At 42.5% G+C, this 25861-nt stretch overlaps 1 protein-coding gene across 2 annotated transcripts in view; it reads left to right on the plus strand.

Moving 5' to 3' along the window:
* Positions 1-531: 531 nt before the first annotated feature.
* Positions 532-25861, plus strand: part of Sfmbt2 (Scm like with four mbt domains 2) — a 235580-nt gene continuing 210250 nt past the window's right edge. The window contains exons 1-2 of one of the 2 annotated variants that reach the window (XM_004854532.4): positions 532-918; positions 24052-24203. In XM_004854532.4, the coding sequence (XP_004854589.1) occupies positions 24104-24203 (100 nt within the window). In that variant the 5' untranslated portion in view covers positions 532-918; positions 24052-24103. Of the gene's footprint in view, positions 919-24051; positions 24204-25861 lie in introns of those variants that run through there. The other variant, XM_087181970.1, reaches the window with a different exon arrangement.

Below are 25861 nucleotides of genomic sequence, written 5' to 3' on the forward strand. Positions count from 1 at the left end.
AGATCGCCGAGGGCCAAGATTTTCTTCTGCAGGGGCAGGAATTCTTTCCCTGCTCGACGAGAACCAGTCCTGGCCAGGTGCCCCACAACACGCGTGGCGCGCCTCGTTACCAGAAGCTGACTGATCTCCCGGGTAGCCTCAACTTAATTTCCTGCCCTTCCTGGCACGGTCTTCTGGGAAACCTCTCCCGGACCCCTCGAGTCCTCACCAAAGGGCAAGGAAACGTTCGAATCTCCTCGGAAAGGCTCAATTTAAGAGCAGGGTGGGGCGGAGTGGACGGGCCGAGGTTGTTCTTTGAGACTGAATCCATTTGGAAGGATATTGGGCGGATAAAGACCAAGTTTGTGCACTTGGTCCACGGAGCGATTGCAAACCGAGAAAACAAACAGCGACCGAGGAAATGCGGACTTTGTCCAGCAGAGTTAGCTGCTGATGGGTGCGCGGAAACGCTTGCGATGTGAACTTTCTGCAGATAGTGTGTGGAGGGAGCTAAAGGAGGGAGGGGAGCGGGTCGGAGGGGGCCGCGTGGCTTAGAGTCCGGCGTGGGGGATGTCTGTGTGCCCTGGAACTGGGGTGGGATGTGGCGACGAAGGCAGTGAAAAGAGTAGACCACAAACTTCGGGCTAATTGGCTTAAGGCATTTTGCAAGCGCTGGAAAAGGTCATTGAAGGAGTTAGCTGCGCAGAAAAAAAAAAAAATTTTAAAAAAGAGTGCTGGGCATGCGCATAGAGAGGATGCCATATTGGAATGAGGCTGTAGTGGGAGCTGGAGGACTGGAGCGGGCGCGCGAGGGAGGCGACAGGCAAGGAGCGAGGGCGGCGAGGGCGGGCGGGCGGACGAACGAGCGAGCGAGGCCGGCGCCCTCTCCGGAGACGCCCGGGGCCGGGGTCCACGCTGAGGCAGGACGGACTTCTTCAGGTAGGACGCCTCACCGGCCGCTGTCCCCGGCCCGCGAGCAGAGGGCCCGCAGGTTGAGGGCGCGGGTCAGCGTCTTTTTTTCCAGCTTAGAAAAAAAGGGAAGCCTGATCCACCCTGGGGTGGAGGTGGGGGTGGGGGAGGAAAGAGGAGAGGAGCCCAAGAAAAGGGCTAGAGAAGAAAGCGACAGCACTTGAGAGAAACCCCAAACTCCTCTCTGCGCTCCGGGTTGTCATTTTTGCTTCCCCGTCCCCTTCCTCCGAGTCTTTGGCCTCTGAAAAGCCCCGCCGTGTGGGAGTCCGTCTGGAGTTGCGAAGTGTCCCCCTCCTCCCCGGGCAGCCCGACCCTACCTCATTTGTGCACTCATTTTAGCGGAGCAGCTACCTACCCTGCGCTCCCGCGTCTCCTGCGCGCTGAGATCTCCTTTTGGGGTGTGTGTGGAGTGGGGGGTGGGGAAAAGATGGTGGGGAGGGGGGTTGGAGACCAGGCAGGGGGTCCGAAATCTCTGAGACATCTGATATCTCCCCCTTGAAAACATTTGCCTGTGCAGCTGAAATGAAATTGTCAGTAGTAGTTTCGGAGCGTGCTCCAGCAAAGATGATCTTTTTGTTCATTTTTAAAATCCCCCTTAAAGTAATATCCTGTCATTTGGGGCTTTCCTGTTGTCTTCTAGTCTTCGACTTCCTTTCAAAATTGCTAGCCTGCTCAGGCTTTGGACTTTATTTTTTAATATGCGTGCGCGCGCGCCAGCGTGTGTCTTGCTGAAATGCTCCCAAAAAGCAACTGTAGGAACTGCGGGATCTATTTATTGATTTTGACCCGGGGCGGCTGGAGGGGATTAGCGGGGGAAGGGGGAGACCTGGGAATGGGAAGTGGTTGCTTCTCGGTGGCCGGACGCGCGTCCAGAGCCCCAGCCCTACTAGTGTTTTCTTCGAAGCGCTACAACAGCGGGGAAGGAGTCTGTAGACGCCGTGCCAGTTTCAATATGGCGGGCTAGGTGGCTTTTAAAAACTGAAAATAAAGGTTTTTGTGGTGGGAAAAAACCCAACCGAAGTGGCCACGCCTTAGTTTCGACTCTCTTTGGTTACTCCGGGAGTCGCTTTAGCGAATTAAGTGGGAAAAAAGAGAGGGAACGAGCTGCCCTGGTTTTTTCCGTGGTTAGAGTCTGTGTCAAGTCCATTGCTAGAGGGTAAAGGGTGGACGGTTGCCTTTGGCCGGGACTAGAACATGGACGCGCGATTGCCCTGTGTGCTGTGGATCTGTGTACAGTACATGGGTGTGTGTGCAATTGCGGGGTGGGGGCTTGGTAAAGAGATCCGCCCGGGATGTGAATGCGTCTCGGAACCAAGACCTTGCCCCGATGTGACGTGACAAACTGCTGACACGTGGTGCAAAAATATATGAGGGCAGAGGGAATGATTTATTTCGGCTTTCTAGAAGGTGAGCTCTCTTTCTCTCTGTGCGCTGGATCCTGTGCAAGGAAATTCCTGAATAAGTGGAGCGAGGAGGTGCTTAATAAAGAGACTAACTGTCCAGGGTGCAGGGTGCAGTCGGGCTGCAGACGTCAGTGGGATTTTGTGTGTGCTGGATTTAGTTTGGGCTTCTGCTTCCCTTCACGCCACCCTGGGGTGGAAGGTTGGGGGCCACGCCAAGGCGCTGGGAGGATGAAAGCGCGGGGGCCGAAGGATGGGGCTTGCACAGCTCGGCCGTCCCAAAGAGGTGTAGTCAGAGTGGGGAGCTGCTTTTGGGTTTCGCTTCGCGCTGTTGGCGTTTGGGGAAAGTGCTGGGGGTGAGGGGGGCTGCCCCTCGCTCCGGTAGAGAACCAAAGGGCTGCGTCTGAGGCGTCTTCCTCTGGCCTTGGCAGGCACGCAGGCAGGGCTGTAGCCTTGGGGAGTAAGTGGGGGTCCAAGTGTTCAGGCAAGGCCAGCATGTGGGCCTGGGGGTGGAATTTGGAGACAAAAATCGGAGCCAGTAAGGAGAACCTTAGGGAAAACAGGCAAACGCTAGCATGAGGAAGAGCCATCCAGAATGCGGGAACATGGCTTAGCTGGGAACTGGGGTCCCCGACAGGGGTCGCCCTAGTCCAGGACGCAGCCGCTGAGCGGAGGACTGACAGCTGTGCCAGCGGGAAAGACCCTAAGAGAGGACGGGGGCCACGCGGTGGTCGCCAGTGGTCCCCGGGCCCAGCTAGGGCAGGTCCCAGTGACCTTTTCCGGGCCCTCGAACCTGACCGCATAACGGCCAAAAGCTGGGAGACATTTTTTAAATGACACTTAAAAAATAGTGTTACCCAGGTTTGTAGTTACCACAGCAACGTAGACTCCAGCCTTTGCAGGGGCCCAGTGGAGGTTTTATAGGGTCGTTTAGACTAGGGCCGTGCTGTCGGAGGGGCGGGTCTGCTAGCGGAGTAAGGTGGGTGTGGGCTAGAATGCACCAGGATTGGAGACAACGCGACTGGCTTTCCCTCCCACCCGGGCGGCGAGGCTGAGCGATTGGCGACGCGCGGACCGGTCCCCCACCCCCACCCCCACCCCGCGCCCCACCGTGCCTCCTGGGACTGCGCTCCGAGTGCTCTGCTAGGTACAGACTAGCCTAAAATGGCTCTGTGCTAGTAAACTGCAGTTTCAGCCGCGAACCCCACCCCTCGCCCTCCTGACGTCTTTGCGGACAAGGGTACAATTCACTCCAGCGTACCGAAACCCCCGATTTTGCTCCGAGCTGTGCGGTGGAAGCGAGGACTGCATACAGGCGATTACGAAGGACATTCCGTAGGATTCTCGCAGGACCCAAGTTTTCCTTGGAACTGAAACTGTCCCGGAGCCCAGCCGACCACCGTCCCAGCACCGAAGGGTCGTAGGGTGCTCCAGCGGCTGGGGGGTGGTGTGGGCTGGGGTCTTTTATGTACAAAAAAACCGAAGGATGTCCCCGCACACTTGGATGGTGGCTGTACGGAGCGATGGTCACTGCCACTAATGAGCTTCCTTGGTGGCATTTGCAGTGTCCGGTAGTCCTGAGACAGGGAGCCTGGGAGATTGTTCCCAAACTTCTGGAGCTCTCTCGCAGTTTCGCTTTCGGAATTTTCAGGATCCTTGGGTTTCTAGAGTTGGGTGGGATTCCGGTAAGGGCACGGAGACGCTCGGTCCTCTCCGTGCGGTGGCCTGTCTGCCCGCCCACCTCGGGATCTCTTGGCTTTGCTTCCCTGTACCGCCCCGCGCTGTGAGGGAATTGGGGATCCCCGGCCTGCGCGCCTCCCCGCGCTGCTTCCGGAGGTTCAGGTCAAGCTGCCGCTGCCGATCAGAAGCGGAGCGGTGGGAAACCTTATTTTAGGAGGGTTCACCTCACTTGGATCCCAAACCATCGCAGCTGCCCAGCGCTCTCCTTCACCCCTCCACCCTTGCACCTTAGCCAAGGAACCTGGGCGACAGATTGACGTGTCTACATCGGGCAAATGGATCCAGGTTCAACCAGGTCGGAGAAAAATCGAAAACGCTTAAATTCAACTTTATTTCCTGGGGAGACGATTGGGGGTGGGGAAGGAGATAGGCGATGGGGGGAGGGGAGGGGAGAAGGATTGGTGGTCTGAAGGAACTGTTGGCCGGGCTGTCCTTTGAGATGGGAGATCTGCTACTTTTTCCTTACTAAGCATTAAATTTGCACACATTTTGCTTCCTCCCTGCCACAAATAAATACCGTCTCAGATCTTTATCTTAGCTCTATGCTGGGTCAGAGCCCTCCGACAAGTGAGGAGCCAGGAGAAATGCATGCACACCCCAAAGCCTCCAGACCCCCACCCAAGTTTTTACTGCCTGCAAGGTGCATTTTGGGCCATGCATAAACACTGCCCAGTGGCTGGGGGTCTCGGCCGTTCCCATGGTAGAGAGAAGTGCAGTCAAGTGCGCAGTTTTGATGCATGTTGCTCCCGAAGTGCTTGCCAGACCTGTTGAGCTGAGAGTGGAGAGTTTCAAGTTGCCTGTTAGGATACTGCTACCTTGAACCTCAATCCCGCTGGGAGTGCATTTCACTAATGATAGAGTAATTGATCATCAAGTTTTTCCTCCACGAAGAGTTCTTGCAGAAATTATAGACCAATTTAAAAAAGCTTGCTAGATATAAATGGCAAGTTCCATGATTCTTGGCATTAATAAAACAAAGCCAGAATAGATTCCTGACTCCTCCCTGTTCCTTTTTTATCATAGACCTTCCTGGGAATATTAAACTGTTCATCATAGGCCCTGTGAGCCTACTTTAGCTGAGATAGCTTTTTCTACTTTTGTGTACGTGCCAGTGGCCCCAGAGGACTCAGAAGAAATATTGATGATGGGAACAAGGTTGAGAGTATAAGTACTTGGGATTCTGTTATTGGATAGGAGATTCCTGGGGTCTAAGAAGCCCATGTAATGCAAATTCAAACTTCCCAGGGTTGACACTTCTGTGTAAAATATTTTTTTGGATATCAGAATAAAACTTATCTTTTTTTTTTTTTTTTTTTGTACTGGGGATCAAACTCAGGACCTTGCACTTGCCAGGAAGGCGCAGTGCCACTGAGCTACATCCATGGCCCAAAAGTTCTACTTTTTAAAAAAATAATTTGAACAAAAAACACTCCTTATGGAATTTTCATGACCTCCAATTCTGATGTAATGGGTTTGGGCAACATTTCTCTCTTTGTATTTCACTATGCAAAATTTTTAGAGTTCATGTAAGGAGTGTAGGAGTAATAAGGAGACTTTTGTATTAAAATGGCATTAAGATCTGCAATTCAAAATTTTTGATGGTTCTCATTCTTACATCTGCATTGCTTCAGCAGCAATTTACTATCTGGATTTCACACATAATAGTAGTTAGGGAGAGCTGGGCATGATGGCTCATGCCTGTAATCCCAGCACTTGGTAGGCTGAGACGGGAGGATTGCTGGATTGCTGTGAGTTTGAGGTCAGCCTGGACTACATAGTAAGTTCAAGTCCAGCCTGGAATAATACAAAGTGAGACCCTGACTCAAAAAAAAACACAAAAAAAAACTTTTAAAAAAGGGAAGTTGTACTTATCTCAACAAATCAGAAGGCCAACCTGTGCATTAACAGGGATCTCTTAATTCCTGATGGTTTTGGGGTGGGGAACTGGGGCCTATCTTCTAGTTTCAGAGATGGTTCTGTGTAGGTATGTGACCAGGGATGAACGTTGCCATCTTTCTGAGTCTCCACTTTCTTATCTGCAAAAGAAGGGCATTGAACTGGAATGGAAGCTCAGCTATCTCCAAGTTTACATCCCTCAACAAAACAAAACCCTGTGGTTCAATAAATCTATGGTGACATGCCCAAATGACTCATCTTTTGACTTGTGTCTCCAAAGTGTAGCAAGAGCACTACTCACCTTAGGTGACAGTTGTATGAGATGATGGCTGGTGAGTTGTAGCTCACTGTGCAGAACTGAAGTGCTGTGACAGTTAGGTCATGTTTTCATTTTTACTCAGGCAAGGGTGCTAGAGAGAACACCGAGGCCTTTGCATGTGTAGCTGGGATACATAACCCCAGGAATGGCACAAATGGGTTAGATGAGCAATGCCTGGCTTGATTTTCCTCTTTTAATTCCTAGGTCTAGAAGGGATCATTCTAGATAGAACTCTGTACCCACTGCTGGCTAATGTGTATACTATATAGTTGGATGACTGTAGCTTCTGGTAACCAGAGAGAAAATGTCCACTGAAGTGCAAGGCTTTCCATTTTCAGCCTTAGGGTTTGGCAAGTACTTCCTCTCTTTGTAAGATAAAAATTTGGTGGGACAATTCTTAAGAAAATCTTATTGGCTAAAACAAGTGTTGGCTGTGTCTAAGTCAACGTACAGATGTTTAAATGGCAGGACTCTGTTGTAATAAGTTCTTCTGTTAGAACTTCCAGTAGAACAAAGATGGTTGCATGATTCATTTAAGGTTACCAAATAAAATTCTTCTTCAGTATTGGTTTTGCACTGTCAGTTTAGCAGTGTTCCAATCAAAAGCTGCCACTATAATGTGCCCATCTGGTTGGCCTATACTAGTCATGGTGGTGAACCAATGGTACAGGTGTTATTTGTTTTTCTTCTAAGATGAAAGATGTTAATGTATGAGTTGCTTTTTTCTAAACTAAAATCTCAGTATTCAGGTTTAGTTGCAATGTTGGCACTTTGGGATAAATAAGTGGGTTTTGGGTTGCAGTTTGGGCACTCGGTCTCTAAAAGGTTTACCATCACTGGCCTATAGACTGTTTTAGAAAGTGATACTACTTCACCATATACTAATGCTATGGTCCCTTGTGTTGTCCTTGCTGTAGCACCTGTAGGCTTCCATTCGTGTAATAAGATAGATATTTTTCACATTAACTAAAGAAAGAACCCATTGTGCTTTTCTGTTTATTTTTCTAAAAAAACCAAAAAACGGAAATGACACATTTTGCTAGGTACAGGGCTTGCTGTTAAAGCATTTGTTGTATTCTGCAAAGTAGGGCAAATAATATCAGCAGTTGTGATTAGACAAGAGTGGCCTAGGCCTTGTGGGGTAGGAAGAACAAGTAGGTTTTTTATCCTGTGAGGTTTTCTCAGCAGCCTTATTTGCAAGCCACTCTTGATGCTTTATGTTTATGATTCATGTTTTTAATGAGTTTTGTCATCCCCATTTTACAGAGGAAACACTAAAGCCTTAGAGAACCAGAGCAGCTTGCCCATAATGACACAGCTATTAAGAGAGAGTGCTAGGGTCAGAATCCTGATATTATATTGTCTTGAGATGGGGACAGCCATCAGTTGATTGATGGTTCATTATATGTGAGATTCTGCCTAGCATTTGAGCATTTGAATGCATTCGAGTGTTTAATTAGCCCACCTAAAATCAATATTTTATTGAAAATAAATTAATATTTGAAATTAATCAATGTCTCATTGAAAATAAATCAGTATTTTATTGATAAGGAAATTGAGTCTCTGTAGAGATCATACATAGCCTTACAAATACGGTTCATTTTTAGCATTTAATTTTGAAGTGGAGTAAAATGATAACATTTTCTTTTTACATTTAGTTTAGATGGTCATGGGAGAGTAGAATTTTTAAAGCTCAAATCACTATTTTTAACTCTGTCCCTGGGTAAGGATAGACTGCCATTTATTGTCATATAAATTGACCATTAAAGATTTGAAGAGTGTTGAATATCTGGAATTTCATCTTGAGAAAATAATTATTGGTACTGTACATCAATTTCCTTCTCCACTAATGTTAGGGAGAATAAATTTCTGGGGAGACTGGAGAGACTGACTGCAAGTTGAAGGAGGAGAGCTAGAACTTTTCCCTTCTAAGATGCAGAGCATCTTTTAGATCTGACCAGTTTTTGGTCCTCTACTGCATTATTTCCATCCAATGTTGAAAGCTGGAAACAAAAACCGCTCGCTGTTTAAGTGAACATAACACTGTCATATGCCTGTTTTGGGGGCGGGGGGGCTCATGGCTGGTTTTGTATCCCTTCCCTGGTACAGGTGCCCTCAGGCTATGAAGCTGGTGAATCAAAGGGCCTTTACTCTGTGTGAGAGGAAATTTAACTTCTTTTAACCACAGAAAAAGTCAATTGTTACTAAATTGAAGTGTCTGAATTTTCATAGCAATCACCTTTGACATTATTTTAGAAAGTGCACTAAATAGAGGAAAGTAAATGGTCCTCTAATAGAATGAATAGTTCTGGGAATTTAGAAACCTATTTCTGGTTCAGAACTTTTTGTATGACCTTGGCTAAGTCACTTTAATCTTAAACCACCCTGGTTTTCGATTTTCCCTGTGATGAATGACCGAATTCAATTTTTGCTTGGCAAATACATGTTTTAAAAACTTGGTTTAAAGGACATGTTTACTCTTACAACTTTATACAGGTACATAGGTGCATGCTTATCAATTGCAGAAGCATTTTGTTTGTAGTCATTTTCTTTTTTTCCATCTCCAGATTGAAAAGGGTCTACTTTTTTTTTAGTATTATATATTCTATAGTAATTATCTTGCCTATGTACCAAACAAAGCCACTCACTGGGCATGCAGCTGCAAAAGGGATCTGTCACTAGATATAAATGGTTCCAATTGGTGCAGGGCTTAGGTTAGAGTTCTTCAATTAAAGAAGACAGACATTCCTGGGAGACTGCTCTAAACAGCTTTCCAGTTGGTGCTAGGTCTGAAAGAGACGCCTTGCTTATGCACAGAGCTTAGAGAAATGTCCCACTGAATGGAGGGCAGTGGAGGCAGTGATGGAAAAATTTAGAGGATAGAAAGCAAAAAGCACACACAACAAAAAGCCAAATTGTGATTCTTTTAGGGTGATATTTGCATTTGCTTTTGCAGGAAAGAAAATGGCTTTGCCTTTCTAAAGGCAGAAAAGTGGGAAAGAGGAGTCTTAGGAAAGAGATACTGGGAGAGTGAGGGTTGATTCTGAGATGTTACCCTTCAAGGGAGCACAGAGGTGATGAATATTCGTGGAGATAAGAAATCCAGTGTCAAATACTGACTTTTCCAAGCAGCCTAGCTCTCTTATTAGTAGTGTTGGTGTTAACTCCGAGTGAAACTTTGTCTGTTTATAGAGATAGTTGAATAACAGTTCTTTCACAATGCATATTTTTTTATTTATAAACAGTAGGTGTAAAGTTTACCCGTTCCACCCTAGCTGTATGTTGAAACCTGCAGGTGGTCTATCTTGTGTTCATTCAGCCTTGATTTACTTGCTTGGATTTACACAGACAGGACAACTTGAATTTAGTGGTTGAGAGGGGTATCCTGCATCCTGTTTTGTCCTTATTCATCTCGGTTGTGGTCTGGAGCCTTAGTTTTTGGTCCAATGAAGGAAACACCTCTAAAGTCCCAAGTAGGTAAAATGCTGTGTGTTTAAGAGACTTACCCCTTAGGTTTTGGGCTATAGTGGTGATGTTTTTTCAGGGATTTATTCAGTCGCAGGTGAGTTTCTTTATGTATTTCCCAAGAGAGAGCTTTGCTAACTAAATGCAGGAGAGAGGGAAGGAGGAGGCGACCTTAAGCCAGGCCTGCTCTTCTGAGAACCATTCACGATCATGTGCTAATTAAAAAGAAAAAGGAGTGCAACAGAATGCAGCTGCTGGTGGTTTCCAGTTGAAGCAGACAGATTCAAGAGCCTCTGAAGCCTCCTGCCCTGTTGTATCTAATCCCTGCTAAGTGTCCTCCCTGATCATAGGCTGGGAGATAGGGACTGCTGGATGTCATCATTTTCATCCAAGTTGACATTAAGGGAGGAACTTTTGTTTTTCTCTGCTTGTCTCTTCCCTAATACACAATCTATAGTGCTATTGAAAAATAGCCAAGCCTGGGAAGAAGGGTACCAGTGGAAGTCCTCCATGCTGATGTTCCTGTGGGAGGAAGAGAATAGCTCTGTGCAGAATAGTGGTGTTTGTGGGAGCCTGGGGGTGGATCCTTGTCCTGCATTGTCTTTAGAACTAACTTAAACTTAAATGTGCTGTGTTCCTACTACTAGCTGTCAAATGCAAGGCACACATCCATCCCTTTCTACTTTTTGGCCATCTGCCACTGTACACTACAGTGGCTTTGTACAGTTTGTCTTTTAAAAGGCAGATGGACATTTGTAGACTGTCAGCTTCTTTTGGGGGTGTCTCCTGGCAGTTGTCTCTTCAGACTCTGGGACCTGGAGGCTGACCTCCTCCTATTCTCCCCTGCCAAGTCTGGGGTCCATAGCCTGATGGACTCCTCACTCTTCCTCCAACCTCTTCAAGCTCTCTGTTTCTCAGGGCCCAACTCAGACCTACCTCTTTCATGAAAGCTTTCATGGTCCAGCTCAGACCTTAGTGACTATTCCCTTTTGTGAATGCCTGTTTTATTCTAGCAGGGGGGGTGTTGTATCATTTGCTTTTACCATATGCACTTAGCTTTAACTGGGAGAGAAAGTGAGCACCCAGATTCCCTGATGGGAGGTGAGGTGTGAGGAAGCTTCTAGAACAGTCCTTCTATTTTGCAGCTAAGATGTGTGTTGCATGAGCTGGTTCAAAGGCTAGAAGCTCATGCCAGTAAGTGCTAAGTGATATTACTGTACTGAGTAAACCCAGGGCTTCTGCTGTCTCTGGCAAAGTCCTGTATATTTCCCAAGTTCCTTACTAACCAAAGTTAGGGTGTTTTTATTTACCTTGCATAATTTGTAAAAACTTCTCATGCAATTAAATGATTTAAAATTTGATATATGTTCAATTTTATGGCTTTCAGTGAGATAAGCACCTGAAATGCCCCTCAGTTCTTGCCTGAATTCTGGCTAGATTGCAGAGCACTTTAGGCCAGGGTTTCCCTCTGGCTGTTGTCCTCAGAGGAGGACACTCAGTGGTGGTCCTCTTCATCATTGATATTTTGTTTGAGGGGTGAAGAAATGCTTCTTTGGGCATTTGGAGCTTGGTGACACCACTTAAATGTATCCATCTTGAAGTAATCACACCCAGATAATTAGGCACTATTAGACACCATGTCTGCATATCTAGCTTACTGAAGACATCTTTGTAATTTTCTTTACTTCTTAAGTTGTCATGATTGTATAGACAATGTATGGTGTAGTTTACCTAAAATGGCTTATATGCACATGTGCGATGTGTAATAAATACAGACCTATGGTCCACTATGAAGTTTATTGACCCTTGTTACAACTTCACTTGATGCTGAATTTATTCCCCTTAATCTAAGAAGATGATGGAGGAAGTCTTTTGCTTTGGGTCTATCCAAGATGTCAAAATCAAAGTCTCTGTGTCTGTGCTAATTCTGAAACTCATGCTTCTTTTGTAGAGTCCCAGAGCCAAGCTCAGTCTTATGCCTACTGAAGGTTGGTGCTTACATTTGTGACTTAGATATAAATTTCTGGTGCAAGAAATCCTACATTGCTGCTTGGCTAAGATCTGTTGTATACAGCTTTAGCATACCTAGTCTGACAATCTAAAATCTGAAATGCTCTGAAATCTGAAACTTATTAAGCTGGAATCATGGCATTGCAAGTGGAAAGTTCCATATCATGTATTTCTGATTTTATACATTATCCAAATGTTGTGTAAAATTACCTTCAGGCTCTAAGTATAAGGTGTTTTATGTATAAAACATAATTTCATGTTTAGACTTGGGTCTCCTCCCCAAAAACTCATTATGTATATGCAGATCTTTCAAAATCAGAAAAAAAAAAAGTCCCAAATCCAAAACACTTCTGGTTGTAAGGATTTCAGATAAGGGGTTCTTAACATGGAGTAGTATTCAATGGGGTATCACACAGCCTTACCTTTCTTAGAAGAGTTTATTTAGTTAGCTTATGAGTAAGGCAGCTAGATGGGGGAAGGGTCCTTCTTTATAGCAAATAAATTTGTAGGTACAGAGTCAATAAATAAATCTACCTTCAAGGTATTGGTCAACTGGTCTGCATTTTAGTCTTTTCCTTCTCTTGAGCAAGTAAGTGGCAAGGCTTTCTTTTCTCATTTTGTTCATGACCATTTGTGAATAACTGACTTAGCTCACTATACACTCTCCTGTAATATGTGCTGTTTTGGGCAGGTTAAGAGGTGCCAGTGAAAGCCTTGAATTAGAAGACACGGAAAGTTCCTGTGTGAGAGTGGGTGACTGCCTCCAACCCTACTGTTTGCTCCTGAATGCCCATTATCTCCAACATATCTTATTTCTTAGTGTTGAGGTATGAATCTGATTGTAAAAAATTAGCATTTCTTATGCTAGGGCAGCAATTTGTGTCAGATTTCAATCTTTTGAGTGAAAACCAACGAAGCCTGGTTGGAAAATGTTGAGTAAATTGTGGTCCTAATCAGAGTAAATCAAACTCTGAGCATGTAGTGAATGACAAAACTCCATGAACCTTCTGCCCCTGCAGTCAGTTCATCTTACTTGATGATGGAATGAAGCAGAGTCTGTCTCCTCTTAGAAAGGCTGAATCCTGGCTGGTCAAGGTGGGGTTAGCAGAGCAATCTGGGTGACAGGGTGAACATAAATAGGAGGAAGCTTGTGTTGATAATAATGCATAGCACTTACCACTGCTTTGCATCTTCAAAGCCATTTACAGATACAGTTTTTCCCGAGATTCTTGTGATTCCAGAGTATTTTCACATTATGTTTTAGAAAATGAAAACCGTGATTTTTTGGAGGTCAAGTTTTGGCTCTCAATTTGGTTGTGCATCCTTTAGAATCCTTAGAGATTTCCAATTTTGATTGAAATATTTTTGAAAGGTCTCAGATTAGATTTCCTGCGCTCATTTTGAAATTCCTGGAGTGTGAAATGAGGCAGTTTTCTGTGTGATTTAGACATTGTAGGCTTACAAGGGCAGCTAGGGCATATCTGGAATTTGACAAGCTTTTAGTTTAGACCTTCACATTTTATTTTTTACATGGAGAATACTATCTTTTCCTAAGTCACATACAAAAAAGGATAGCAAGTCTGAAATTATGAGCACAGTGTAGTTTCACTTTTCCACCTGAGTTTGACAATTCCAGTTGCAGAATGATATTTTAACATGTTTTCAGTAAGACAAAAGACAAGATGGAACAGTGGTGTATTGGAACTAATTTAGGAAAGAAAATAATTTATTGACTCATACTCGTAAATCTGAAGTTGGAACTGAGCACATCTTTATTGCACTGGATTTAAGAAGTTGTTGTTTCTCTTCTCTTCCTCACCCCTCCCATCTCCCTTTCCCTTTTCCTTCTTCCCCCTCCTTCTCCCCCTCCTCCTTCTTCAATCTCCTCTCATCTCCTCCCTTCCCCTCTCCTCTTCTCCTCTTTTCTCTCTTTCCTTTCCTCCCTCCTTCCTTCCCTCCCCTCCTCTCTCCCTCCTTCCTTCTCTCCCCTCCTCCCTCCCTCCTTCCCTCCCTGATTACTTCAAGCCTTTCTGTACTGGAATATGGGAGAGTCCTTCTCTGGGTAATTTGACCAACCTAAGAGCAAAGTCACTAACATTAGGGTTTTCTCATTGGATGGCCCACCAGGTCTCCACAGTGATTCCTACCAGAACTCTCCACCCATGTGCTCAAATGTATCCATCAGCCTTGTTGCTCCTCACTATGAAAGGTCTAGCTAGAAGGCAGTGGAGGAAAGCCCTCAAAATTTAGAGGGAGCTGGGTGCAGTGGTGCATGCCTGTAATATCCAGGAAGCTGAGGCAGGAGGATCTTGAGTTGGAGGATAGCCTGGGAAATATAGCAAGACCTTTGACACCCTTGTCTCACAATTAAAGATAAAAATGGTTGGGGATGTGGCTCAATGGTAGAATCCCCTTGGACTCAATTCTCAGTACTGCAAAAACAAAACAACAACAAAAAATTTTAAGGGAGGCTATTTTTCCAACTTAGGATTTCTTTTTAACCCACCTAAACTATTGGTTGTTATGAGAAGAGGTTTGACACTTTTAGACAAACAAGGCTTCACAAGTTCTCCAGGTAAACCCTTTATTAGTAATCTGATAGAGAATATGCTCCATTAACAGGAGGGAGAAAAACAAGAAGGAAGAAGCCAGAAGAACCTATAAGAAGGGGAGGGAAAGAAAAGGTAACACCAGTATTCCAGCAATGGAAGCTTCAGTCAAGATTAGGTTAGAAGGGAAGGCACTGCTTCAAATGGAAATTAGTAAAATACTTATATATTTCAGTTTATGGAGAGCAGCTTTAGGCAATAAGTAGAAAATTTGTTTTTGAACTGTTGATAAGTATGCAGAAAAGGACATGGGAAATGACTTATTAACTTCAGGAAAAAAATTGTGTTAGAAGAGTGAGCACAGTGTAGTACATGGCTGGGGAGTGGTGTAGTCATGGCACTGTGGTAGTAGAGTGGGTATCCGTGAGGAGGTCCGGGGGTCAGAAAGTTGAAGGGAGTTGTAGCAAGCTATCAACTGATATGACAGAGACTGAAATTAAGAAGTAGTATGTTGTGCGACATTGTGGAGATGAAATGCCCAATCAGCTAAGAGTTGAAAGTGGTTTCCTTGAGGAGGGGAGAGAAGGACAGGGCCTTTCTCTTTTTGCTTTTTTGGGTTTTTTCCTGGAGGATAGCTGTATAGAATTATTTGGCTTTTACAATTCAATGTAGATGTAATTCATATAAAAAAAAGCCCATCTGCTAGCAATGAGGGGCCTAATGAGAAGCGTTCCTAAAATTATGTAATCCATTCTCTTTCATATTTCAAACAACTGGGGCCTGGAAAAAATAATTTGTCCAAATACTTAGATCTATTAAGAAAATGGCTCAACCATGAATAACATGATACTATTGTGACTCTTATTGAAGTTTTATGGAGATCAGGTGTGCCTGACTTTAGAAAGGTGGCTTACTGCTATGGTTTGGAAGTGTACCCCAAAGGGTTGTGTATGAAATCCTTGGTGCCCAACCTGTGTTGCTGTTGGAAGTTAGGTGAACCTTTAGATGATGGGGCTTAGTGGGAGGAAGTTAGGTCACTGGGGGACATTCCTTTTATGGGGATGTTGGGATTGCACCCCTTCCGGTTTCTCCCTTTGCTTCCTGCCCTGAGGTGAACAGGCTTCTGCCACATGCTCTTGCCATGATGTACCCATGCTGACACAGGCCCAAAATGAGAAGGCCAATTGACCTTGGACTGAAACCTTATAACTGTGAACCAAAAATAAATCTTCCTTCTTTTAAGTTGATTACCTCAGGCATTATGTCCCAGTGGTGGCAACCTTACTGACACAATTGAGCCAAGCCTGACCTTGTAAAACAGTTGAATTGATATTATTGGTGTCCTATAAGGACTCTTCTGTGCAAAACCATTTCCAGAAAAATCATCTTTCCTTTCCCCACATTTAAATGTCTTTGCAGAAATAGTATGTTTTCTAGTATACCTATGAAACTTTTAGTATACCTTCAGTCTTTGGTTGAAGAGTTACTTTTATCTTTCTAACAACCTTTACAAAATCTCCATTCCATTGAGCAGTGGTTCTCAAAAGTGTGTTCTCTGGACCTGTAGCGTAAGCATCACCTAAGGACTTGCTACAAATACAAATGTCAAACATCTTCCTAGATCTAGGTAATCAGAAATTCAGGGAGTGGGCCCAGAAATCTGTGCCAAGCCCTCCAGTTGATTCTACTACTTTAAGTTTTGAGAGAAGACTGAAATTTGATGAAATTATAGGTGATTCTGACCTCACTTTTTTCACAGATTAGGTTCATGCCCAGACTCTGTGTAATGGGGAGATTCCTGTTTTATTTTTTTTACAGATCTCATTCTTCTGAAGCTTTAGAAACCTTGATCAACACATTAATGCAAGCTGTGTTTTTTAAAACATTAAAATGAAAGTCAGCATTTTGCACTATGGATAGTGCAAACCATAGTGCAAAACTTGGGGTATACACTGACTGTAGCAGTAACAATCTGAGCATCTTAATTACAAGATTATTAAAAAGGAGCACAATACTTTTAGAATGTGTTTGTTTGGAGCTGAGATTGGCCCTGTATCAGCAACCCAAAGTTAGTGTCGGCCAAAGAGAAGCTGTTTTCAAAGTCTGAAGTATGAGGTCTCAGAACCAGCCTTTCTTCATCTTTGATATGACCTTTCACGGGAGCTGGCACCTGTCAGGTAGTGCTGCCCATCCTAAGAGGTGGATGGCAGGAGGAGGCTTCTCCCACTCTGTAGTCCAACACAGCAATCCTGCAACTTCCTGCTGGCTGGAGTTTAATGACTTGATCATGTCTAAGCACAAGGAGAGCTGGGAAATGTCTCCGTTAGCCAGTGATTCCTTATTGTAGACTGGAGGAGAAAATGGGTATCTGTGGGAGGTAGTTAGCAGTCTCCAACACACAGTAATTTCTTCTGTGAGCTCTTTGCAGATATATTCTATTCATATTAGAATGTGCTATGACAATAGAGTCATCAGGGACTGGAACTGGGCTCCCAATCTGTGCAAACACCATTGTCATCCCTCTATAAACATACCTCAAATGACCCCAGGCTTAATCATTGCCTACTAAAAGTAGTTTTAGATCCTGTTTCTTCAGCTTTGCTCCTAATGAGATGAAAGTTTGGTGTACTGAAACATGGCCCTGGATATTTAAGAATGTAGTGTGTGATAAAGACAGGATATAAACATTTGATGGGAGAAGAGTGGATTTTTAACTGGGATGGGAGGAGGGTTGGGGAGAAGATGATGAGGTCAGAGGTGCAGCTCACAAAATATTTGAGCATAAATTTCCTACATGTTAACAAAAGTTAAATATAAAACTTGAAATCCCTAAGCAGTTAGCTTTCTGCTATCTTAGGATTGGGAGGACTTTTTAAGAATGTAAGTTTTAGAAGAAACACAGTAATTGATAGATTTGACTTGGTTGAAAAAATACTAGCAGTTGCATGTCAAGGGCAAATTGAGGAAAATAGCTTCATGAGGTAAAATATATACAATTCTTAAAAATCCACACAGTGTACATGTAGAGTTAAAATATAAGAAGTATGTGGAGAGACATCATTCAGGTTTTGAATATTAAATTGAACAGTGTGGAAGGAATCAGTATTCAGGACTGGGGAAGACACTGGGTAGAGACATCTCTTGTCCACTGCTAGTCAGGGTGTACATGAGTAAAGCTGTCTAGACAGTATTTTAGCAGGATTTATCACAGTCCTTAAATATGGCCCCATATTTTGATCCTTAACAAATTTTGATCCCTAACAATCTAACTTGTGGTATTTCACATTAAGGAAACATCAGAGATGCAGGATTTATGGCTGAGAATGATAATCACAGCACTATTTATAATGGTGAAGAATTTAAAAAAATACAAACACCTTAACGGTTGATGATAGAGGTATGGTCAATAAATTGCTTATAAAAATTATACAACCACTTTTTCAAGTCATGCTCTCAAAGAATTGAAGTGACATGAAGAATTGCTTTCTATGTACTGTTAGATGAAGAATGGATTAGAATTCTGAATTCTGTGTGAACTCACAAAGAATACTCACGGAGAAACTATTGGGGGAGACACTCTAAACATAAAGTGATTTTTCCCTGGGTATTGGGTTACAAGTGATTTTAGTTTACTCCTTTGTATATTTTATTTCTAGGGAGGTTTGTATCAAGACTATATGTCTTTTGTAGGAAGGAAAAAGGCAACATGGTTTAAAAAAAAGTCAAAGTGTGACAACACCTTTTGCCCAAATTAGTAAATTTTGTAGCTACCTGGGTGGACCTAAAGCCTCTGAGTGGAATACCACTTGTCCTTCCATAAGTGATGTGAGATTTAACTCTGCCATGCTTTCCAGTGGCTCTCTCCTTGGTTTTTATATAGTTTACACTTGAGTTCTATTTAAAATGATTGATTTGGTGCATTTAAATCAATGTCTTACTCTATAGTCCCAGATTACCTTTCTGTAGTGTCTGGTTAGATGCAAATGGATAAAGAGTTGAAACAGTGAGGAGCCATAAAGACTTTAGCAAACTTTTTCTTGTTTGATAAGTATCATAGAAACCACTGATTCTTAACTGATTTATTAATAGTTACAATCATAAACTATTTTTGGCTTTATAAAAAGTTTGTGCCTGATAACATTTTTCAGGCAGAATGATTATCTTGGATTCTGAAATGACTGGGAAAAGCAAATAATCTTAGTGTGATACACATAATTTCTAAGATTGTTTCTCCTTTCAAATTTAAGGACATAAAATTGCAGCACATTCAGTAAAAGCCTAAAATGCCAGGGAGTTTGCCAAGAGTCAGTTTTGGGATATTAGAGGGAAACTAAATCCCCTTTTGAAGTTTTTTAAGTTTTAAAGTTTCTTTGTTCTCCTTTAATTAAGTTGACATTATTAAATTAAATTAAAATGTTTAAGAGAGCCAAGAATTGATGGTTATTTTAGGACGTGTTCCAAACCCTCAAATGCAACGGCTTACCAATGTAGTGGCCTAGCTGGGCTGCCCAGGACAGCAGCCACTTGCCACATATGGCCATTTACATTTAAATTCACTAAAATTTAAATTCAGATCCTTAATTGCACTAGCTATATTTTAAGTGCTCAGAAACCAAGTGTGGCTAGTGTAACCATTCTGGGCTGGGACGATAAAGAAAGTTTCAGTGGATATTCAAAATAGACAATAAAATCCCAATAATTTCTGATTAGTTTTAGAGTAATATCAAACGAGTATTCTCCCTCACTTATTTCTTACTTAGCAAGGCTTTGCCGGCCTTTTATGAAATTATGTTCTGTAAATACACACCAGGTGAAAGAAAGTGAATCATTCGGTTGAAAGAGAATGGTCGTTATTGCATTAAATTTGGTTCACATAAATGGGTAACTGAAGGATAAAATATACAAGTAATACTAAAAATACGTAGTAAATTTGTATCACTTTAGATTTGAAAAGGACTTTTGATTGCATCTAAGCAAGCCTCTTTATTTAACTGATAAATTGAGGAACAGAGAGGTTAAGCAAAATTTATGTCACACGACTAGATAGTGGCTTCATTACTCCTTATTCACCAAGTTAATGGCTTTTTCACTGGGCAAAGACAACTTTTGTAAGAAGTTCCACTGCTATAATTCTGTCATTGGTTAGAGATAAGAAGTGCCAATTATAGTAAAATTTACACAAAATCACAAAGCATATTGTACAAAACAGGAAGTTACCCCATAAAAGCCTAACCTTCTGAACTTTCATATGTCTCTGGAAAAAAAAATCTTGCTTCATTTAATAGACGACTGTACTTCAGACTTGAAATTATATACAATATATTTTAAGAATCAGAGAAGGGGGCTGGGAGGGTAGCTCAGTGGTAGAGCACTTGCAGAACATGAATGAAGCCCTGGGTTCAGTCACTGGCACTGAAAAAAAAAAGAAAGAAATATGCTTCCTTTCAAAGTAGCCATTTAAAATTGTTAAGAAAGTGCTTTTTAAAAAAAAAAAATTCTATATTTTTGTGTGGTCTCATTTGTTTTTTGTGGTGCTGAGGATCCAATCCAGGGCTTCATGCATGCTGCAAAAGGGCTCTACCACTGAGCTATATGTTCATCCTAAAGCATCCTGTTTTTATTTTGGAAAGCTTAGTGGATCAATTGTCACCAGTGAGACTTGCATCCCCCGACCCCATTTAAAGTGAACAGATTTTTCAGAAAAGCAAGGAAATAGAAATTACTTGAGAAGTGGTATGTTATTCTCATACTTAATATGTTTCCCCCAGAATTATCTATTTCTGTATGTTCCATTAGTTGCTGAGAGCTGGCTGTGGAAAGTGGAATCACATATTCTAACAACTGTGACTATGTGCTATGAAGATTGCATTTTGTTAGGATTATTTCTACAGCATTCAGTTGATGATACCTTTCAGGTGCTTCTTAAACTTGTCTCCTTCATTCCTTCTACATGTCCTAGTTCTGACCCTGGTCTGTGCCTTCTTGTTTTCAGTTGGCTTCCATTTGGGGTTGCCATATCCACCCATGTTGCACATGGGTGGCTACCCTAGTAGGAGTGATTTATCTGTGACAGTGCTGGTTATTCCACTTCCTGGAATGGCATCCTGCAGCTGCCACTCCTGCCTGCAGAACTGCATGCAGTTCTGGCCCTTCATTTGGAAACTGTTCCCTCCTCACCTGTGCTTATCCTGCTTCCCGTTCTTACCCCCAAGTCTTTGCTCAAATATCACTTCCTGAGGTCTTGCCTGACCACCATTTAAATAATTATCATCCTTTCCCATTGTTTCCCTGATCTTTCCAGCTATTTCTTTTGGATATAGCCCTGATCACTTTCTAACAGGCTATATAACTTACTAATTAAAAAAGATGTATTAGCTCTCTCTCCCAATTAGGATGTAATATCTACTAGGACAGTTTTGTTTTGTCCCACATGTCTTCTGGTGCCTAGAACAGGGCCTAACATTAATAGGAGATCAATAAGTGTTTGGGAATGGGTAGGAATGATAGTGCTGGCGCACACAATCCTGTTTTCCACCCTCTACACTGAGTTAGTTGCCTTGGAATTTTTCACATGGTTCTGCCACACTGTTTGCTGTTGGATATCCATGTTTAATATCTTTTCTACTTTTTTCAGTGCTTGTCTCCTGGTCTCATTAAGTTGCCTAGGCTGGCCTTGAACTGTGAATCCTCTCGACTCAGCCTCCTGGTTAGCTGGGATTACAGATGTGTACCACTGCCCTCAAGTCCTCTGGAGGCTCCTGAGCCTATGATCTTGTTTGACCCTTGGTTTCCTCATATCATCTTCTCCTCTGGGCATTTCCCTTGAGGAGCTCTCATTTTCTGTTCCTTTTCTGTGCATCCTCACCCATCCATGCTCATTTAGAGAAATGGGCTCGGGCTGTCTTGGGCTGACTTGGGCTCAGGGACTAGACTGCTGCTTTACACAAGCCATTGGCATTCTGAAAAATATATTACCCTGTGAAATGTCTACATCTCTAAACCAGAAGCTCTGTTAACATGTTCACAATAAAACTTCATATTGGGCTGGGGATTTAGCCCAGTGGTTCTGTTGCCTGCCTTACAAGCACAAGGACCTGAGTTCGATCTCCAGTACCAAAAACAAACAAGCAAACAAAAAAACAAAAAACTTCATATTACCAGAACTTGCCTGTCCAGAGTTACTTATTTGTTATTGTTATTATTTTAGGGTGCTGAGGATGGAACTCAGGGCCTTGTGCTGTGCTTCTGAGCTATCCCGCCTCCCGCCCCACCCCATGAACTGTTAAGCTGGTGACTGCTTATCCAGAGGACAAGTGATTTGCCTGCATTTGTATCAATAATCACTCCCTGAATGCCAGTGGCAGTAGCCATAAACTGGCACATACTGCTTGACACCGTAAAACCCAAGCATTGCCCCCACGGTCCCCTGTTCAGTCTGCTGTGTGCAGTTCCAGGTAGGAAATCTCTGGGAGCTTCTGAGCTGAGGCGCAGCACCTGGGATTCTTCATGATGGTTCTGATTGCTGATGTTTGGTGTTAGGTTGGGTTTGCTTTCTGTGCCTGTCTCTTGAGTGGGTTCAGTTTTGTCGAAGAGTCGGTTGTGGTCCACAGGTTTTTGCATCCCTGTTGTAACAGATCTTGAAGAAATGTTCTAAGGACAGTGCAGTTCTGCCCACTATTGTAGGAGTTATTTTGGCCAACTGATGTCCACTGGCTAAAGTGAGGCAGCCTTGAGGGTACATTGCTGGATTTGCCAACTCTGTATTTCATATAATCTCAGAACCTATATGTCCATTCAGTAGCTTTTTTAGTAGTGTTTCTGCCTAAGCTTTTAGAAACTATGCTTATCCAATGACCCTTGAGGGATATGAGAAAACTTCCACTTCTGGATGATTAAGAAGAAAGCAAACCCAGTGTTGATTTAGGTTCAGGTAATTTTTGTCTATACTATATTTTTTAATACACTACCTTAGATACGAAGATCCATGGGGTTGAGATTAAGAATGTTTTACATTGCTTTCTCTGTTACACCCTGCAAAGTGCTATGGTGGGTTTAAATGTGTCTTTGGGCATGTATTTTCCTGTCTTTTATATGATTTTTTGTTGTTGTTGTTGTTGGTTTTGAGACAGGGTCTTGCTATGGTCCATACTGGCCTTGAACTTGTGATCCTCTTGCTCAACCTCCTGAGTGCCAGGGGACACAGGCATGAGTCACTACTTCTTGTTCCTTTATGTGATCTTAAAACAAACATAGGTATCACATCTTCTGGGACAGGTCTGAACTAAGTTATTTGTTGACTTTTGTTCCTCAGACTATATGCTTTCATTTTTGCTTCACAAAAATATGGTAAGCCTGTGCTTGGTGTCAAGTGAATGAAAAGTTATCTGATTGTTTACATGGGTTTTATATCCTTGACTGTCATTCCATTTGCTTTTCCTGAACTTAACCTTTGTAGAAGCAAGATGCCTAGATTTCTATTTAATGAACCAGCTCAAGGTATTTTTATAATTCCTTTTCTAAAATAGGTATTTTATTTCTTTGCATTTTGATTGAGAAGTAGCTTTATATCCTCCCCACAGTGTCTGATGCACTTTATATGCAACAGGTAGCTAGTTTAATATGTGCTGAACTAAATTCCAATGCTGGGTACCTGGTGCATTTCGTGTCTCTTCCTGGTTACCTCTGGCAGCAGTTTTCAGCCTTTTCCCTGCCATTGCACAAATGATTAACATTCTTTTATGAATCTTCAGTTTTGCAAAAACCTCAAAATGTCTTTCATGAATGTAAACTAAATAGTACCAGAGAAGTCTATGTTTGTGCCTGTGCACGTGTGTGTGTGTGTGTGTGTGCTTTTTAAGAAGGGTGTGGTATTCTTAGAAGACATTTTACTAGTATGTAAGCCATGCAATATTCTATTGATAGGTATAGATGTACTATATTCTTTCTTTTCTTCACCTACCCTTGTCCTTTTGCCAACTTAACATCTTCTATGTGTGAAATAACAACATCGAATGAATGAAAGGTTTAACAACATCACATAACTGTATCTAGCCACCTCAGCTGGGCATGGCTGCTCCTTAGAAATGACTGCTTCTGATATCTCCTGGGCTCTGACCTAAATGAGTTAGATTGTGAGATTTTCTGAGAACTGGCTGGAGTTTCACTTCTTTCCCCCCAGTGATGTCAGAAAGTAAATGAGTGACGTTGAAAACTTTTCTTCCTCTTTATTTTTTTTAATCAATACATGTTAAAGTAACAAAAAAAAAAGAAAGTAAGTGAGAAATGGCCGTGCTATTACATGGAAAGTTGTGTCCCTATTTCTAATTTGCAAGAGATCACATTATTTGCAAATATTGATATTTCAGCTGGTTTTGGTACCAGATCACTTGTGACACATGAGAACTTCTAACTAAGTTGAGTATTTTGCTCAGGGTCACCACAGTGAATGAGGGATTGAAATAAATTATATATCCATATTAGAGGTGTGAATGACCTGTATAAAAGTGATAGTTTTGATGTTATGACCTTTGTGGCCTACCTTGAGTAGAGAAACACTCATTACTCTTCATTCCTAGTATTTTCTAGTATCAACATTATATTGCATCCTAAATGTTATAATGAGTTAATAGCAGTTCTGATAGGATTATGTTACTTTTGGAGAGCTTAGGATCAAGTTATATGATTAATATAATTTAAGTGCTTTGATTTCTTTGGTTGCTTTTAGATAATTCTTCCTGTAAGATGAATTAAGGGAAGAGGACACTTAGTCTTCAGGCATGGAGAGCAGTTTGTCAGTTTCCAGTATGCAAGACCCTTCCTCTTCTCCCTTGGAAAAGCACATCGACTCAGCTAATGGAAATGGAGACCTTGATTCAGGTAGGACTTTGCTTGCTCCATCCTTCTGGCTTTTGGTTTATTGGCCCATATTTTCCTGAAACATTCAGGGAGCAATGGGAGCAACATTTTGAGATCTCACATACTGCCTCTTCCCAGGATTTGCTGTCCTGTTTCTAGGGATACACTATAGCAGCTTTAATTTTATGCAAATTTTGGGTTGAAATTAATATGACTTTATTAGACTGAGCAGACTAAATAATAGTGAGGCAATATATCACTTCAAAATGTAAGTTGCTTGTACCAGGAAACATTGCTGATTCATTACACTGTCTTTCACAGATGTCCCTGATGCGCTGTTCCACGGAGTCACTGTGCACTATCCTGTGACACCATACTTCAGCACGGTGCCCAGGGTGGTCATGATGGTGGCAAGTGGGACAGGAGAGTTTTGAACCAGCAGTTCAGTGCTCTAGCTCAACAGAGACAAATGCTAATTTTGCTGAGAATCCCTTGACCAGAAGTTAGTCTCATATTCCTGCTGTTGCAAGGCAGGCTGGGAAATAGAATTCTCTCCCATGTCCCATACAGAGACAGGAGATCCAGGTCTACCCAAATCCGTAGGAGATGCTGCGACACAAGATGTTCTCCAGACCATTGAGCATGTCTTTCCAAAAAGCATATGATGTGAAAGAAATTTAGGTCATGTGGATTTGTGGTAAAGTGTTCTCCTCAGAGTTACTCTGATAAACAAAACAAAAACAAACAAAACTCCCACAGCCTTTGGTTGAATTGTAATATTTAACCAATAAATTTATAAGTGGATCTTTTTTTCTAGATACTTATATAATAAAGGGTTTATTTTAGAAAAGTATCTTTTTTAAAGATTGCACTATTCATGCATAACAGCAAATTAAGTAAGGTCCTCTGATTCATAGACATTTGCTGCGGTGAATTCATGTGAAAAGAAATGCTCACTAACTGACTGGGAGATTTAACTGCTGCCTAAAGGAGTTGCCAAGTTCTTCCTCACATTTTGATCAGACTAGTCAATGATAGAATTATGGGTTGTTTAATATCATTGAATTGGTTAAGTTTTTTAAATTAGATCTTTATTTTGAAAAAAATCTGGAAATAAGTGAATGTCATTATAGGATGAATGATAATTAGTGTCTGTTTCAAGATAAGCTCTGTCACACTTTCATTTTTTTGCATGAAGTATGAGTAAGAAAACTTCTTTAAGTGGACCTGAGTCACTGTCCCCCAGTGGAAACTGAGGCATCCATCCATACACTGAAGGTTCATCCTAACCTACTTGTGTTGAAGTATAGTTATGCCTTTTAAAAACTGTCTTTCTTATATTTTCTGAGGGAGATAATTTTTCCACTTTAGGGGTTCCTGAGCTTTCACCATGTCTTTGTAGTATATCACCCACACACATCAATGTCTAGTACCTTGTCATTTTCAATGGGATGTTTTCAAAACTGTTTAAAAGCCAATGATGTATTGGCTTTTCATTTTCTTGCACCTGTGTATAATAGCTCTCTTGCTTTCTCTCTGTCTCACTGTTTCTAGCTTAAGTAGATTCTGAAACTCATTAATGACAATCTGTTGTCAGGAAGCTATCTGTTCTGATGTTTCCTTGAGGATGACCCATGTATGGCAGGTCTGAGAGCAAAATTGGCCTCAGTTGCTGGGGG

This window comes from Heterocephalus glaber, unplaced genomic scaffold, assembly GCF_053883595.1.
Source record: "Heterocephalus glaber isolate CG9 unplaced genomic scaffold, H.glaber_assembly_v1.0 deba00001472, whole genome shotgun sequence".
In the NCBI taxonomy this organism is placed as follows: Eukaryota; Metazoa; Chordata; class Mammalia; order Rodentia; family Bathyergidae; genus Heterocephalus; species Heterocephalus glaber.